The sequence below is a fragment of the Octopus bimaculoides genome, chromosome 9, assembly GCF_001194135.2.
Source record: "Octopus bimaculoides isolate UCB-OBI-ISO-001 chromosome 9, ASM119413v2, whole genome shotgun sequence".
Taxonomy (NCBI): Eukaryota; Metazoa; Mollusca; class Cephalopoda; order Octopoda; family Octopodidae; genus Octopus; species Octopus bimaculoides.
Window position 1 is genome coordinate 81,500,800 of NC_068989.1, and position 16,507 is coordinate 81,517,306.

General features: G+C 34.9%; 1 protein-coding gene across 2 annotated transcripts in view; it reads right to left on the minus strand.

The window, feature by feature from the left end:
- Positions 1 to 282: 282 nt before the first annotated feature.
- The window catches only part of LOC106879292 (isopentenyl-diphosphate Delta-isomerase 1), a 23,938-nt gene continuing 7,713 nt past the window's right edge, over positions 283 to 16,507 (minus strand). For both annotated transcript variants that reach the window (XM_014928792.2, XM_014928791.2), the window contains exons 2-6: positions 11,809 to 11,972; positions 10,529 to 10,621; positions 3,741 to 3,871; positions 2,752 to 2,944; positions 283 to 2,100 (exon numbers count right to left, since the gene is read on the minus strand). In XM_014928792.2, coding sequence (XP_014784278.1) covers positions 1,958 to 2,100; positions 2,752 to 2,944; positions 3,741 to 3,871; positions 10,529 to 10,621; positions 11,809 to 11,956 — 708 coding nt within the window. In that variant the 5' untranslated portion in view covers positions 11,957 to 11,972 and the 3' untranslated portion in view covers positions 283 to 1,957. The remainder of the gene's footprint in view (positions 2,101 to 2,751; positions 2,945 to 3,740; positions 3,872 to 10,528; positions 10,622 to 11,808; positions 11,973 to 16,507) is intronic.

The following is a 16,507-nucleotide window of genomic DNA, read 5'->3' on the forward strand; positions in this document are numbered from 1 at the left end:
GCGCGCGCGCGTGCTAGGCAGGCTTCTTTCAGTTTCTGTCTGCCAAATCCACTCACATGGCACATTCATGCATCAGCCCAGCTAATATAAGTTAGGTCGAATGAAAGTCAGGTAGGATTTGTATGGGCAGGTGCGCTTCTTGTTATCAGCCCTTACTTGCTTTTCCAAGGGATTTTTTTTTTAGTTTAAAAGACATGATTTGGAAGTTTCATTAAAAATTAAAAGGCCACACAGTAACATTAAGTTAAAACACCAATAAAAAAATAGTTCCAGTAAGAAAAGTAAGAAACAGAATCAAGATATTTATTTAATTTGTGATTAAATGAAAATAAATTATTTTATCAAACAGAGAAGTGTAGTAGGAGAAGGTTTTAAAGTTTAGAAATGAGACATAAAAAATATATTATTAGAGTCCATATGAATTTCTGAAGCAGAAATTTTAGTATTGCAGACACTAAAATTTTCTCTCTGGATTACCAAACAAAAGAAAAATCTTTGTAATAAGTTTTTAATGTCTGTTTAATATTACATTTGAAATGTTGTCACTTCACCATTCAGAGAGTAAACAGAGATAAAGATTTCATTTATAAGATGGTAAACATAACAGAGACAAGAAACTATGAGAGAACAAAAAGTAAGGAGTTTATTTTTCATGCTCTGTAGTGGTAAAAGAATGTTTCAGTAATTGGTACAGCTGAAGTAAAGAAATTAAATCATTTACAGAACCAAGTCTCATTCAAAAAGAGATGCTTCTATCTCCAATCACTGGAATATTTTATATCAAACAACAATTTTTGAATGTTAAGCAATGAGCTGATCTTTACCAATTCTACCAAGAATTTATAAAAATACAAAATAAACTCTCAACTTCCAATACAAATGTGTCTATTGTTACAGACATCGAGTCTATTCTTAAAGAAGTTCAATATAGAAAAATATTGTTTATATACAAGACAATGTACACAACTATATTACATTCTTTTTTCTTCATCTGGTTTGTTTCTCAGGATAATTGTTTATACTGACAGATGCCCTTGTAATCCTACCCACTGATTTAAGGATAGAACCTGCTGCCAGTCTGGTAAACTATAATATACAAAAGTATGTTACCCAGAGATATACACAATAATTAGCTATAGAGTGGCTTGAACTCATGACAATATGATCAGTTTTCTCCATGAAAATAGTAAAATATAATTATCAATCAATCCTTTGACAGAATGGTAGCAATATAAAGACAGGTTTTAAAAATCAGACACCAGCTCTAAGTTTATGATCTAAGTTATTATTAATACCTTCCTCCCCCTCCTCATCATCATCAATAGCAGCAGCATCATAGAAGTAACAGAGGGTCTAATGACAATATTAAAGCACTGTTCCCCAAAATAACATTTACAACAAAATAATTAGTAGAGTAACAATTAATACAGTAATGAACAATTGTCTATATTTCTCTCAACATCTACTGTTGTTGGAGCAGTAGATAGCCTTAATAGTCTTGCTGTGGTGTGTGGGTGGATAATGAGGGTGAGGGTCTTATAAAAGGCAAAAACCTTTCTACTTCACCCAGTAGAATGGTTGAAAGTTCGATCACTGTTTACTGTCCTTACTTTATATATTGCTGCTAAATTTTTCACTGATCTGTCACTAAAAACTTGGCCTCAATTCAAAGTTCTTATCACATGATTTGCCAGTTTTACCTAACTTGATTCTTTAAAACTATTTACACACATAATCAAGATAAAATATTATCAAAACAAAATCAAATTAATATTTCATTCTATCTATTTGATAAAGAAAACAAAAGAAAAAAGGAAAATAACAGAGAAAAAAAAATTAAATGTAAAGATTATAAAATATGAATTGCTGAGGCAGTTAAGTATGGACGTCGCAATCTTGGAATTGAGTTGATGTTATCAGAACTGTTGTAATATTAACAAAGGTTCTACAGGAGTCTTCATGTCTTTGACAGTCGATAAATAGTTTTATGGTCGTACTGCGTGTTAAGACATTGCAAATTGTCCCACCACTGGAACAAGAAATTATCCACAATTAACTGGAACCATGGAGTCAAAAGGATACCACGGTCCCGGAAATTTTCTGAAAGAAAGAAGAGAAAAGAAAAGGAAGGTTATATAGGTTATTTAGTCATTCCTTCTGAATTCCAGCATGGGCAAAGAACAAAACATTTGGAGAGTAGACTGAATCCTGTTGATAAGGTTATGATATATTGATGACACAAGGCCCCCAACAACAATATCTATGATATTGGTTTCAAATTTTGGCACAAGGCCAGCAATTTTGGAGATGGGGTAAGTTGATTACATCGACCCAAGTGTTCAACTGTTATTTTTTTTCTATTGGGAGGAGGAGGAGGTGGAAGAGTGCGGGTGGAGGTTATCCCAGCACTTTTTCTATCTGTTCATGAAGTATGAAAGGCAAAGTCAACTCTGAGTGTACACAGGAGCAACTGAATACCCAACAACATTTTTATCTGACATTCTTCCAAATCTGTCAATAGCAATAATTTCTTGCATGGACAGTGTTATTATAGTTAATATTGTAGTTAATATTATAGGTTATATTTAACAATGAAAGCATTTGCTACAGTCTGGGCACAGGTAACCTATTGACCCAGAAAGAAAGAAGAAAGTAAAAAAACCAAGACAAGAATAATGTTTATATCATTATCTCCAATAATATATAGAGAGATGAAGAGTGGAGGTGTTAAAAAGCCAAACTAGAACTTACTCATCAAATCTTTCACTCCATCACAGTTTAAATACATGGTACTTTTCACTTCGTTAGGATTGAGATTTAAGTCAACGTTTTTCTTAATAAATAAAACATAATCAATTTCATGTTCTCCCCATTTACCATCAAGGGGAACATTTCCAGCTTTGTAGTGCATTCTAGTGATGTAATGAATGTCTTCAAGTGGTACCTATGGAAACCAAGGTGAGAGAAAAGATAGTTAATGCTAATGTTATAATAAATATTGAATTGTTAGGTAATTTCATTCATTTCTTTTTCAATGTTATTTAAATAAACAAGAAAAATATTTTTATCATAAAATGTTATGTTTTTTTTTCTTTTTTGTAGCTCTATTCTTCCTCTGCCACTTTGCTTTAACATTTTTGAAATTTGAATAAATTTTATCCTATTTTCAGACATATGATGATGGAGTGACAAAGAGAAAAAAAATTAGCATTTTCGATAACTGTTTCTCTCTGCTTTCAAGCAAGCTGTCAAAGCTTCTTGAGACATTTGTGCTGTGTACAGAGAAGGCACTATTACTGAAACAACTGTACAGAAATGGTTTTCATGCTTCAAAGAATGGAAATTCAACCTCAGAGACTCTCTGCATTCCAGCAAATTTGTTCAATTCAACAGGATTGATTGAACAAGCTCATCCATGCAAATCATCATCATTCTATTGTCTACTTTCCATGTTAATGTTGCTGATTTTCTGTATAACATAATGCTTCTTACCCCAGTAATTTTGTCATCCCATCTTTGAGGTCCAGTATCCTATGATCTGACTTCAGTACTTCCCACATCTTCAATCACGGATCCCCTTCTCTCATAGTACACTGCAGTGTTTCATCCCTGATCCATTCCCTTCCCTTGTCCACTAGCTCCTGTCAAGCCTCCAACCCATGCCAGCATGGAAAATGGACGTTAAATGATGATGATGAATAAAATATAATAAGGAAATAATTTATAATTTCCAATCTCACCTGCTCTGGTGGAATACCCAACTCATGTTGTAGTTTCCTTTGTGCAGCTCTCCGAACACCAATTGCATCATTTTCTTCTAATTCAGCTTCTTTAAAGAGAGGATGACTACAACAAGTATTTGTGATATGGTCTGAAATTAGAAAAACAGAATTAATAACAGATGAGAGAAGACACACCTGAAGATGTATTTGATTTATTCTGCTCACTAACAGATTTGGGAGTTTATTCTCAAATTAGTATTGGCAGATTATTTCTTTACTTAATACTGAAAGTATTAATCGGATTAAGTCTGCAGAAGTTAAATAAAAGGTGCTAGTGCCACTCTGGCTTACTTCTGCACTTCTACAAATGTATTCTTTAAAAAAAATCTTGTGAACAGATGATCTTGTTAGAGAGGCAGTATTGTATGAATGAATGTGGATCTGTATCAAGCTCTTTTCTGTGTCTGCCACCCTTCCTTGGAAAGGTGTGAGCAGTGCAAGAACATAGTCTGTGACATAAGAATCAGCATAAAAAAAGAAACAACAATTCCAAGACTTCAAATTGAATATACATGTAAGCAAAAGTAAAAATAATCAATACATCAATGTATTTCAAAGTGATTCCCCTCTCCTTAATGCCTATATTTTAATCCATGACATCTCTAGATAACATCTTTCTTTTTTTTTTTTGAGAAAATTTTACCAAAATAATATATAGCTAATGGTAACATTTAACATACTGACATAATTTATTTTTATTAATCTAATGCTTATTAATGCACATTATTTCGAATTAATGATGCATTATCTTCCAACTTTGAGATGTCTATTCTAAAAAGACATTATATGGCAGGTGTGAGAGGCTGAATTTGGCCAGTTTGAACATAGAACATATACTCCTGTCCAAGCTATTTGGTACTGACATCCATCATTCACCCTCACCATTCATACCTTGCTTACCCATCATGCTCTCACTCCAATCTTCCCTAATGCTAAAGCCATGGTAAAATACACCCAGAGCACTCTTCAGTGTGGGGTTCAGTGACAGTGAACCCCTTTAGTCTTGTCAAAGACATAACAATCTCTCAGATTGTTGCATGAAAAATGCAACCCACTGTGTAAAATGGTTGATGTTGGGAAGGGCCTAGAGCCATAAAAATCAAGCTAAAATGAAATTTATGATGAAGATGTTGTTCTCTGATCCATCAGTTAAGAATGCCGGAACAAACTATCCAACCCATGCAAGCACAGAAAGCAGACATAAGACAATGATGTTAATGATGATAAGTTGATAACATGAAATCTAACTAAAACTGTTCAGATGAAAATAATGTGTGTAGTATACAGGTCATCAGTAAACTTGTTCATTAGTGATATCAGCAGTGATGTGTGTGTGTGTGTGTGTGTGTGCGTGTGTGTGCGTGCGTGCGTGCGTAATGTTTGATAATCACATGAATAAGAAATAAGTGGAAAATATGAGAGGTCCCTCACATAGTAACTGTCTACCCACTTAAAACAGTGCTGGGGAGAATTGATCATTGTAGAATGTATGTGCATGTGAGCTTGTACACACACACACACACACACACACACACACACACACACACACATCAACTCTCTAGAAATGTAAGGAAGTTCATTGAGACTGTTGATGCCTTTCACTTGCAATGTTTTCTTCATGTTCTGAAAGAAAAGACAAACTGTTGTTCTTCATGATTAGCCCAAGGTCAAATCCAATCCTGCAGACGTATGATTAAAATTGCTCCAGCTATAAACAACCCCACTTTTCCCAAGCTATTTATAACTACATTATCCAACATGTCTTTATTTTCTTAAAGACAGTATGATGTGGCCTAAGGAGAGATTTGACTGGTTTTTCTAGCACATCAAGCAACCACATAGAAGTTCCTTCATTCGGCTCAAGAGAAAAACATTATTTTACTCTGCGACACCTAATACCCTCTGTAGGAAAGTCTTCTGGTAGTAGTGGTGGTGGTGGGCACTTAAAACTGTATTTGATAAGAACAGAACAAATTAAAGACCTAGTTTTCAGTACTGTATCATCACCTCTATTGCTGCCGCTGCTACTACTACTACTAACAACAACAACAACAACATTAATAATAATGGTTTCATATTTTGGCACAAGGCCAGCAATTTTGAAAGGAGCGAGTAGATGGCTATGTAGACCCCATTATTTAATTAGTATTTAATTCTATGTATCCCCAAAAATGAGTGGCAAAGTTAACTGCAGCAGGATTTGAATTCAGAATGTAAAGAGCTGAAATAAATACCACAAGGCATTTTATTTGGTGCCCAAACAAATCTGTCAATAATAATATTAATCTTTTTTACTAAAGGCACAATTTGGGGGAAGGAGGTGAGTCAACTGGTACTAATTTCATCGACTCCAAAAGGATGAGAGGCAAAGTTGACCTGAGCGGAATTTGAACTTACAGCATAAAGACAGATGAAACACTGCAAAGCATTTTGTCCGGCATGTTGATAACTCTGCCAGCTCATCACCTTTCTGTAAATAATAATATTATTAATAATAATAATAATAATACAGAATGAAGTCATCCCCAAAATCAAGAGTACAACAGCAATAACTAACAAAGCAATGACAGTAATATAAATGTACAATCTTTTATATTGATCCAAAATTATGATTGATCATTGAAGTAGTTTGACCAGCTTCGGTGCTGATTTTCAGGAAAGTCTCTTGCTCCACTACACAACTGGTTGCTATAGCAACCAATAAGAAGTGGAAACCAACAGCAAACTGGTCATGGTCTGTTAATCTTTTTTGTGACCTTGATAATGGTTAATTTATTATTTACTTCAACCTACATCGAAACAGACGTTGAGACCAGCTTCAGAACTCACAGTGCACAAGTCTAATATATTCTTGAGGGTTTGTTACACACTAATAGAAATAGCCACAGGTGACCAAGTTAATTAGATGTTGCTCTACCAGTAACTAACAATTTTTCATCATTGCTGTACTCGGTCCTGATCAACACACTTTTTAATGACTCAATTCATTTAATTGCATAACCACTAAGTTGTTGTCACCGTACACATATGAAACTGTATCGTCAAGACTATATATATATATATACACATACATACATACATACATCATCATCATCATCCAGTGTTTTAAATCTGGGTTTTGTACCCATTAATGGGGGTGACCGGATCTACCTCAATGCCATAGCAACCGAGGTAGGCAGGTGCAGCCCACCCCAAACTTTGGATTGGCTGGTGCCCATTCTCCTTTGCTATCATGAGGCTTTTTGGAACTGGATGGGGAGCATGCCCTTGCTTAGCCCCAACATCAGTTTCTAGACATGAGTGGTCCCAAGACCAAGGCCTCTACCACGACTTTTAAGAAATGTGGTGGAAAACTAGCTCAGGAAGGTAGGGACACTACTCCCTGAGACCCCTTTCGGAGTCCCCCCAACATACATATACATATTATATCTTTCATCTTTTACATTAGACTGTGGCCATGCTGGGACACCACCATGAAGAATTTTAGCTGAACAAATCAACACCAGTATTTATTTTTTATTAAGCTGGGTACTTTTTCCATTGGTGTCTTTTGCCAAACTGCTAAGTTATGGAAATGTAAACACACCAACACCAGTTATCAAGCAGTGGTGGGGACAAACACACACCGCACACATATACAATGGGCTTCTTTCAGTTTCCATCTACCAAATTCACTCACAAAACTTTGGTGGCATTTCATCCATCTTTATGTTCTGAGTTCAAATTCCACCAAGACCGACTTTGCTTTTCTTCCTTTCGGGGTTGATAAAATAAGTACCAGTTGAACACTGAGATCAATGTAATTGACTTACTTTCTCCCTACAAAATCCTGGCCTTGTGCCAAAATTTGGAACCAATATTTATAGGTCAAAAACAAATACCTGTTTGGTAGCAGCCAAGCTGGGGCACCACCTTGAAGAATTTTAGTCGAATGAATCAACCCCAGTACTAATTTCTTTTTAAAGCATAATTATTCTATCAGTCTCTTTTGCTGAACCCCTTACTTACAGAGATGTAAACACACTAACACTGGTTGTCACACATGGTAGGGGACAAAACTTTATTGCTACAAAAAAAACAAACAAAAAAAACAAAAAAAACGCTGCTATTATGTTAAACTGTCGTATCTCCAAACTTGGCCAAATGCGTTTTTTTTCAATATTTAATTCTGCTTGCAATAGCCGGTTCTTTTGGTCAAAATATCGTATCTCCAGCTGCTTCAGGTGAAAATTGTCAAAGTGTAGTACAACGGTTAAAAGCACTTTTCAAAAGTGTAGTGAGTCTCACATATGACAGTTTTGCACAAAATATTTATGACTGAAAGTATCATGGAGTTATGATTTTATGCACCCAACAAAGTATTATTGTTAAGCTGGAACTGTTGCTAATGTAAAAAGAAATGGAATGGTGAAACTATTTTTCCATTTTCTGAAAAAGCAACGTTTTGGACTTACACTTTTGCATAATAGCAATGATATATATAACTGAATTGTTGTGATTGCATGGTTATCAGGACATCTGTGATTATGACTGTGTTGTAGATATAAAATGACTATTGAGGAAATAAAATAAAACCAGGACAAGAAACAACTGTCACTTGAAGATTCTAATACAAACATGGTGTGAGCTGATGTTCAGCAATGGGAGGACAGTGGGAAAAGCTTTAAACACACAGCTGAGCTGTACTCGTAAGTTCGGGATTTACTACAGCTATTTCAAACAGTGGAATATGCTTTTATTCTGTGAGGAAAAAGAGAAATTTGACAATTCAGTCAAGACCCTCGGAGAGAAAGGAAATATTTTCACCAGGTATTTTTTATTTTTTTTATTACTTGTTTCACTAATTTGACTATGGTCGTACTGGGACACCATCTTGAAGGGTTTAAGTCAAACAAATCGACTTGTTTGTTTTTGTTTTTTTTTTAATTTGGTACTTATTCTATAGGTTTCTTTTGCTGATCGTTAAGTTACAGGGATGTAAACAAGCCAACACCGGTTGTCAACCAGTAGTAAGAAACACAGATACGAAGACACATACACATACACACACACACACACACACATGATGGGCTGCTTTCAGTTTCTGCCTACCAAATTCACTCACAAAGTTTTGGTTGGCCTAGGACTATAGTAGAAGACACTTGTCCAAGATGCCAAGTAGGTGAACCTTATTTTCATTATTTGAGAAATGGGTGCATCTGAAATTTTGGACTTCTCTCCTTTCTCACATCGTAAAACACAGTCCACTATTTGTATTCTTTACTAATGTATAACATGGTTATTTTCTACTGGTCGACTACAGCTAGAGTGCTGTAGATCAAGGGACATAACTCTGTTCCTCTCAGACAAAAAGTACAATTCTCCACATCACAACTAAGTTGGTCAAGTGACTACATACAGCAGAGGTTCACAATTATTTTTTGCCTTCGGACCCCTTTGATTTCTATTTTACTCAACTGAACCTCCAAAACCATTCGATGTATATAAAAAAAAATCCTGCTGTATTTTCATAATTATTATTAGGAATTGAATAATAAAAACTTTAAATATTTTTCTATTACAAAAGTATAACTAATTTATAGCCTATAAATTTTAACAAAATCTTATAAGGATCTCCAAGGGCTATATGGACCCCAGTTGTGAACCACTGGTGCAGATGCTTCTCCAAGGGCTTATGCTGAGTTGTTTGCAATGGAAAAGACAAACAACTTGCACAAACGAAATGACATATCCACACAAACATCATCAAAATATAGCACATATGTAGAAATGTTTAAACAATTCTATGATAGTGATAATGATTTCTGTGACAATCATGTGCTCTTTGATCTCTTAGTTCATAGCCACAAATTGGTATCTTCACATTATCAATTCTATCTTTGCATTGTTACTATGCCTAGAAATTAGTTTGTAAAACAAGTCTACTGAGTAACCTAGAACCCTGCTCTGTCTATTAGATTACAACAATTACTATGTAGGCAGTGTGTTTTATCTGAGGATATATTTACTGAACTAATTTTATTTCATGTGGATCCCAGTGCCATTTCTGATATATGCCCACCACAAAGAATCCAAGTTTGTAATACTAGAATGAAGTCTGAGTTAGAAGACCATAGAGTGGATATTCCAGCTAAGATCAATTCAATGATTGAAGTAGAAAAACTGACACATGATGAATGTGTGTTGACCCTCAAGACTAGTGAATATACCTTGATCCTAGTAGTAATTCAACTTTCCCATTCCAGTTTAAACCCATCAATGATACATTTCTTTATTAAACTTAATGCATACTTAATCTACCAGAGTTACAGCAGGTAAAGCTGACAATAAATCTAACATCTATCACAATTGATCAACTTATTCTCCTAGATCTCTAAGCATAGGTACTGTAATCAGAATTCAATTTAATGAAAGTAAATGAATCTCTATTTTGAAGATGAGAAACTCCCAGCATTTGAGGGTAATATAAAATATGAAGTGAGCTAGATAATATAAATATGAAAAAATGCCTAATGTCTTTAAATCAGATAACAACCACTTTTACAATGACAAAAATCCTTAATTGATTGATGTACAACAGGATATTTAATATATAAATAAAAGGGGCTTTTAACACCATGGGCAAGGACCATAATGGAAATGGTTGGATGGCAATTTGGTTAGAGATGGAAGCAATGCCTGCAAAAGAAAAAGAAACTAAATTTTACATATTTTAATATAAGGGGGAACAAAATCTGTTGACATACTTGGATATGTAATTTTTTTTGAAGATCTCTGTTGGAGCAAAAGTTCCCCATTGGAATTGAATAAAAATACACTGAAGGCTCGATGCAGCATTCCTGTAAAAGAAAAGATAAAGCCAAAAGTCACCATATAAAATTCAACCTCCATTTATACTGGTTTAATTTAGATGGTTTTATGAAATTTCCTGTCTCTCTTTCTTCTATTAATTTCAAAGGATTATCTTCAGACAGATGTCCAAATATTAGCCAGTTTGTTATAAGCTGACCATGCCACTACTTTTCTAGTGAAGATATCCTTTCCTGAACTCATAAGTAAAAGTCATCCAGTTTCTCTAATACAATGCTCATACTGTTCATACATAAAACTAATACAGGTTTTGTATAGGAACTTGTATTACTTGCCAACAATGCTTCATAGTGTAAATAGTAGTAATTATAATAGAAGTTTTCTCTTATAATCTATATTATAATTCTGACTGTTCCAACACAGGGTAGATTATGAATGGGAAGAGAAGTAAACTAATAAATAACAACAAAATAGAATGGTTTGATCCTCATTCCAAACTTATAAAAGGTCTTTGTGGGTCTAATAGCATAACCAGACCAAATATATATCAATTTAATTGTATATGTACTCATCTTTGTTACAGTTATTAATCTTATATGAAGCTAGCCAACACAATTAACCCTTTAGCATTCAAATATAAATTATATCATAATTCTTATTTACTGACATTGTTTTGAATTAATCAGGCATTTTCTTGTACCTTCAAAATTTTGATGATGTGGTTATATATTTTTAGAATGACATTGTAAGGTAAGTGTGAAAGACTCAATCTGGGTGGTTTGAACATAAAACATGTAGAATATTTTGGCCAGATTTGGCTGGTTTAAATGCTAAAGGATTCAAGCAAAAGATACAGCTTATATATATTAAGGACTATATACTCATATTAAACTCAAATTTACTGGTATTTATATTTGCCAAATACTACAACCTTATATTTACTAATAAGTTTATCCCTTCTTTCTTCATAGTCAAAATAATGGCTATTTTATCATGTGATACACATGACATTTATTTCAACAAACTTCTTAACACTTTTTGCCAACCCCACCACTCATAATGCTTTTTCTGATATACAATAATCATGCGAGAACATAGAAAGCCAAGCCTGTTTGAGTTTCCGATTTATCATCAATAAAGTTAACATTATTTATTTATATGATCTTAATAACAAAGAAACATGATGAACCATCTACCCTTCAACTGCAGAATTTACCTTTGTTAATATTTGCCATAAGATGGCACTCCTGTTTTGTGGCTTTATCCAGAACTCGGTCCATCTCGTCCACAAGAATGCACTCCTCTGACATAAGTTTGGCCTGGGTTGGGTCTAAATTAACCAACACTTCAGATGCTGAATGCATTCTGGAAGCAGGGACTCTGAAAATAGAAATATTATTATTATTATTATTATTATTATCATTACTATTATTATTGAGTGAGAGAGTAGCACATGCTATCAAAGTGACACAGGGGTACAAATATACAAAGCTCAATATACCTGTCATGACTACCAGTCTGATAAGGACACACCAGGCACATGCATCACAACCATATGGGCACAACATTGGTGACTTCATATCAAAATAAAAGCACATAACCATGCAAATGGGACCCAATTGACTAGGACATATTTCATTGACCCCTGTATGATTTGTACAGGGACATAACAAAATATGGTAGGAATTTGTCAACCATCAACCATAAATTTTAAACCATAAATTCTAACAATAATTTTAAACCATAAATTCTAACAATTTTCAAATTGGAGCATGAGTTAAGTCCCCTTCTAGCGACGGTGTAGAGAGAGAGAGAGAGATAACAGATTTTTTCAGTCAATTATATCAACCCCAGTACGCAACTGGTACTTAATTTATTGACCCCGAAAAGATGAAAGGCAAAGTCGACCTCAGTGGAATTTGAACTCAGAATGTAAAAACGGACGAAATACCGCAAAGCATTTTGCCTGGCGTGCTAACGTTTCTGCCAGCTCAAAAATACCTTAGGAATGAGAACCCAGGTTTGAAATTTCCCCAAGACACCTGATGAAGGCTGGAGGGTGTATCAGCTGAAACGTTGCGTTAACAACAAACAAGATGAGGACAAATATCCGTCAAATGTAAATAATGTTAGGCAGGATTGTATATTAAAACACACAATCGGTGAATCACAGGAAAGCTGAGAAAAGCTGGACATTGTAGGTGAAATGGTGGAGATTAAAGACATGAAATGAAGTGTACACGTGTTGGTGAGTGTACTGATAGAGTAGACATGTGATGAGAATGAGACGTGGGAAAATGAGAGATGGTTAAAGATAAGGAGTGAATGAGTGGGTGAATATAATGAAGAACAAATGTTGAGGGATGATAAGTAAGGGGAATCAGGGAAGTGGGAAGAGTGGGTGACAACTGTAAAAATTGGGTAGGGTTGAGGTTTAGGCTGACGGATGACTAATGACACATGAGTTAGTGGGGTGATAAGGCGGGGAAGATAAATGACTGCAGAAAGCAGATGAGATATTGAAGGACAGCTATGTTGTTGTTGTTGTTGTAGTAGTAGTAGTAGTAGTAGTAGTAGTAGTAGTAGTAGTAGTAGTAGTAGTAGTAGTAGTAGTAGTAGTAGTAGTAGTAGTAGTAGTAGTAGTAGTAGTAGTAGTAGTAGCAGCAGCAGCAGCAATAGTAGTAGTAGTAGTAGTAAATAATATCATTAGCAGTATATTACTGCATTGGGTAAAACACAGTAATATACTGCTGATATCTAGAGAATGGCTAAGATAGACCTCAGGTTACTAGATCATGATCAAAGATTGAAGTGATTGATGATTTGCCAGACCTATGTAACTTATGGCAATAGTGTTTCCTGGACAGAATATTAACCCTTTCGAAACCAACTCAGCTGAAATCACCTCTGGCTTTGTAGGCAGGATTGTATACGTCTTGTTTTCCTAAGTTTTGAATTAAAATCTTCCACCAAACCTTAGTCACAATTTATGTTTCTAACACTAGCTAAATGATAACTAAATTATTTTACTAAATTATTTGTTATATTTAAAATTAACTGAAAGAAACACAGAGCATCTCAAAATAAATACAGTAAAGAAAGGGTTAAATTTTTCATTACGTCATTTGATTTATCTGTCATGAATAAGTGGCTCCAGGAAACTTACATGTGATAAATCAGTGTGATATCCAAGATAACTGTTTTCCTTTATCTGTTTTTAATATGAACTCAAGTTAAGGTGGTGAGCTAGCAGAATCATTAGCACCCTGGGTAAAATGCTTGGTGGCATTTCATCTGTCTCTACGTTCTGAGTTCAAATGCCACCGGGGCCAACTTTGCTTTTCATCCTTTCAGGGTTGATAAAATAAATACCAGTTGAGCACAGGGGTCAATATAATGCCCCAAAATTGCTGGCCTTGTGCCAAAATTTGAAATCGTTTTTATAAACTACACAAGGTGGCAAGCTGGCAGAATCGTTAGCATACCAGTATTTCATCCACCTTTATGCTCTGAGTTCAAATTCCACCGAGGTCGACTTTGCCTTTCATCCTTTTGGGATCAATAAAATAAGTACCTGTTGAGCACACACTGGGGATGGGGGTTCGATGTAATTGATTTACCTCTCCACCCAGAATTGCTGGCTTTGTGCTAAAATTTGAAACCATAATTATCAGCAATGTATACATGTATACATTGTTCATATTATAAATCATAAATATTTATATTTCTTCATCATCATCATCATCATCATCGTCGTCGTTTAACGTCCGCTTTCCATGCTAGCATGGGTTGGACGATTTGACTGAGGGCTGGTGAAACCAGATGGCTACACCAGGCTCCAATCTGATTTGGCAGAGTTTCTACAGCTGGATGCCCTTCCTAACGCCAACCACTCCAAGAGTGTAGTGGGTGCTTTTACGTGCCACCGGCACGAAGGCCAGTCAGGCGGTACTGGCAACGGCCACGCTCAAAATGGTGTAATTTATGTGCCACCCGCACAAGAGCCAGTCCAGGGCCACTGGCAACGATCTCGCTCGAAAGTCCTTACACATGCCACGAGCACAAGTGCCAGAAAGGCGACGCTGGGCACATATTTTTATAAACAATAAGTACCTTATGGAAATTATTTTAATTTTCTAATTACATAGCTTTTGTTTCTTAAATATTTTACTCTATGACAGTATGCAGAATTGCCATGAAATTTGCCAAACCGCCAGAAAAATCTCATCAAACTGAGATGGGGGGATAGCAGCAGCAGCAGTAGTGATGGTGGTAGTATGGGGAGATGCAGTAGCTTTTGGTTTATTCTCAAGCTCTATTACAGGTCAAAGGTAGTAATCTAGACATATTCTGTTTTCCATGGCTGTCAACATTGATAGAGGTGAGAGACTGTTGAAAAGTGATATCAGTTAAATGGGGACCATTAGATAGTTCTGTGAGTGGTAACAGATTGTAGTTACACTGTCACCTGCAAACTCTAAGAGATAAAGTACGTTCTACTTGTATATAACACTTGTTAATGAAACTCATGATAAGAATGATTTAATAAAGCAGATAAGAATTTTATTGTCTAAGAGACCTCAATAACCTGGTCAATAAATAAAATCTAATAGCATATTCAAGGTGTCCTCAACTGAATACTACAGAAAAATAGCTTTCATACAAAATTTTTGTTTCATCTTAGTTTTTTGGTTTTCTTTTGTAGTATATTGCATGTTTTCAGTTCAGTAAAATATTTTTAAAAATAATGAATAAAAGATGTTAATTGTTCAATTTCTTTTATTCCAAGATTGCTATCTTAACCTGCTGACATGACAGATAATATTCAAATAGTTTTTGCCTCCTAATACAACCAACATTATTCAAACTATGCATTAGAGAATTATTACTAAATTCAAAGACCACTTTTTTATCACATATCATTAAGTTCTTACATGATCTAAATTAATCGATTGTAAAGAATTGGGATCTATTTTAAAACGGGGGCGCCAGTTTTCATTTATGTTTTATGTAGTGTTTTTGGTACGGAAAGACTTTCAAACTTCGTATACTTATCTATTTTGTGTTATAGAACAGAAAAATATTTTTGTATTCGAATTTATTTCATGTAAAAAATTGTCTTATTTCGATAATTTCTACTAATCACTGACGTCTATTCAGTTGAAAACAGTTAGCGCTGTAACGGTGTATATCGTATTAATCCCCTAACCCTAAAACTAACCCTAACTCTAGAATCCGAACTCTAAAATTGTTACACACATAGATACGCACAGCGTAATTTATTATATAAACAATATTTGCGTATAAATTACGATTAAACCGGATGAAATATGTCACAGGGAATAACATTTTTATGACCGCCCAGCAGTAACTCTATTGAGCTGAATAGATGTCAGTGATTGGTTGAAATTACAGAAATACGACAACTTTAACATGGAATAACTTGCGAATTCCTTTTTTTTGTTAAGAAGACTAAGAGTCTACCAGTGTCCCAAGTTTCAAAGTGTTTCGTTAGTGTTTCGTTAAGAAAATACTGGCGCCCCCGTTTTAAAATAGATCCAAGAATTGCAGCATGATTACCATATCATGTATGCTATTGAAAATTTGATAAAGTCAGCGTGAGAAGTAAAAACAATTGCAATTAATTTTGTCTGGAGTAAAACCTATCCAAACTGCCTTACAAACTTCCTTGGTTTGGAGGAAGCAATATATAAAATACTAATCAAGAGGTTATTGGATTGGCACACTAGATTTAATGAAATAAATACAGATGATCCAGCAGAGATACTGGAACTACACAATAAAAAAATATCTAATGAGGACCTCATAGAGATGGAGTTGTTGTTGTTGTTGGCACTCCGTCGCTTACGACGTCGAGGGTTCCAGTTGATCCGATCAACGGAACAGCCTGCTCA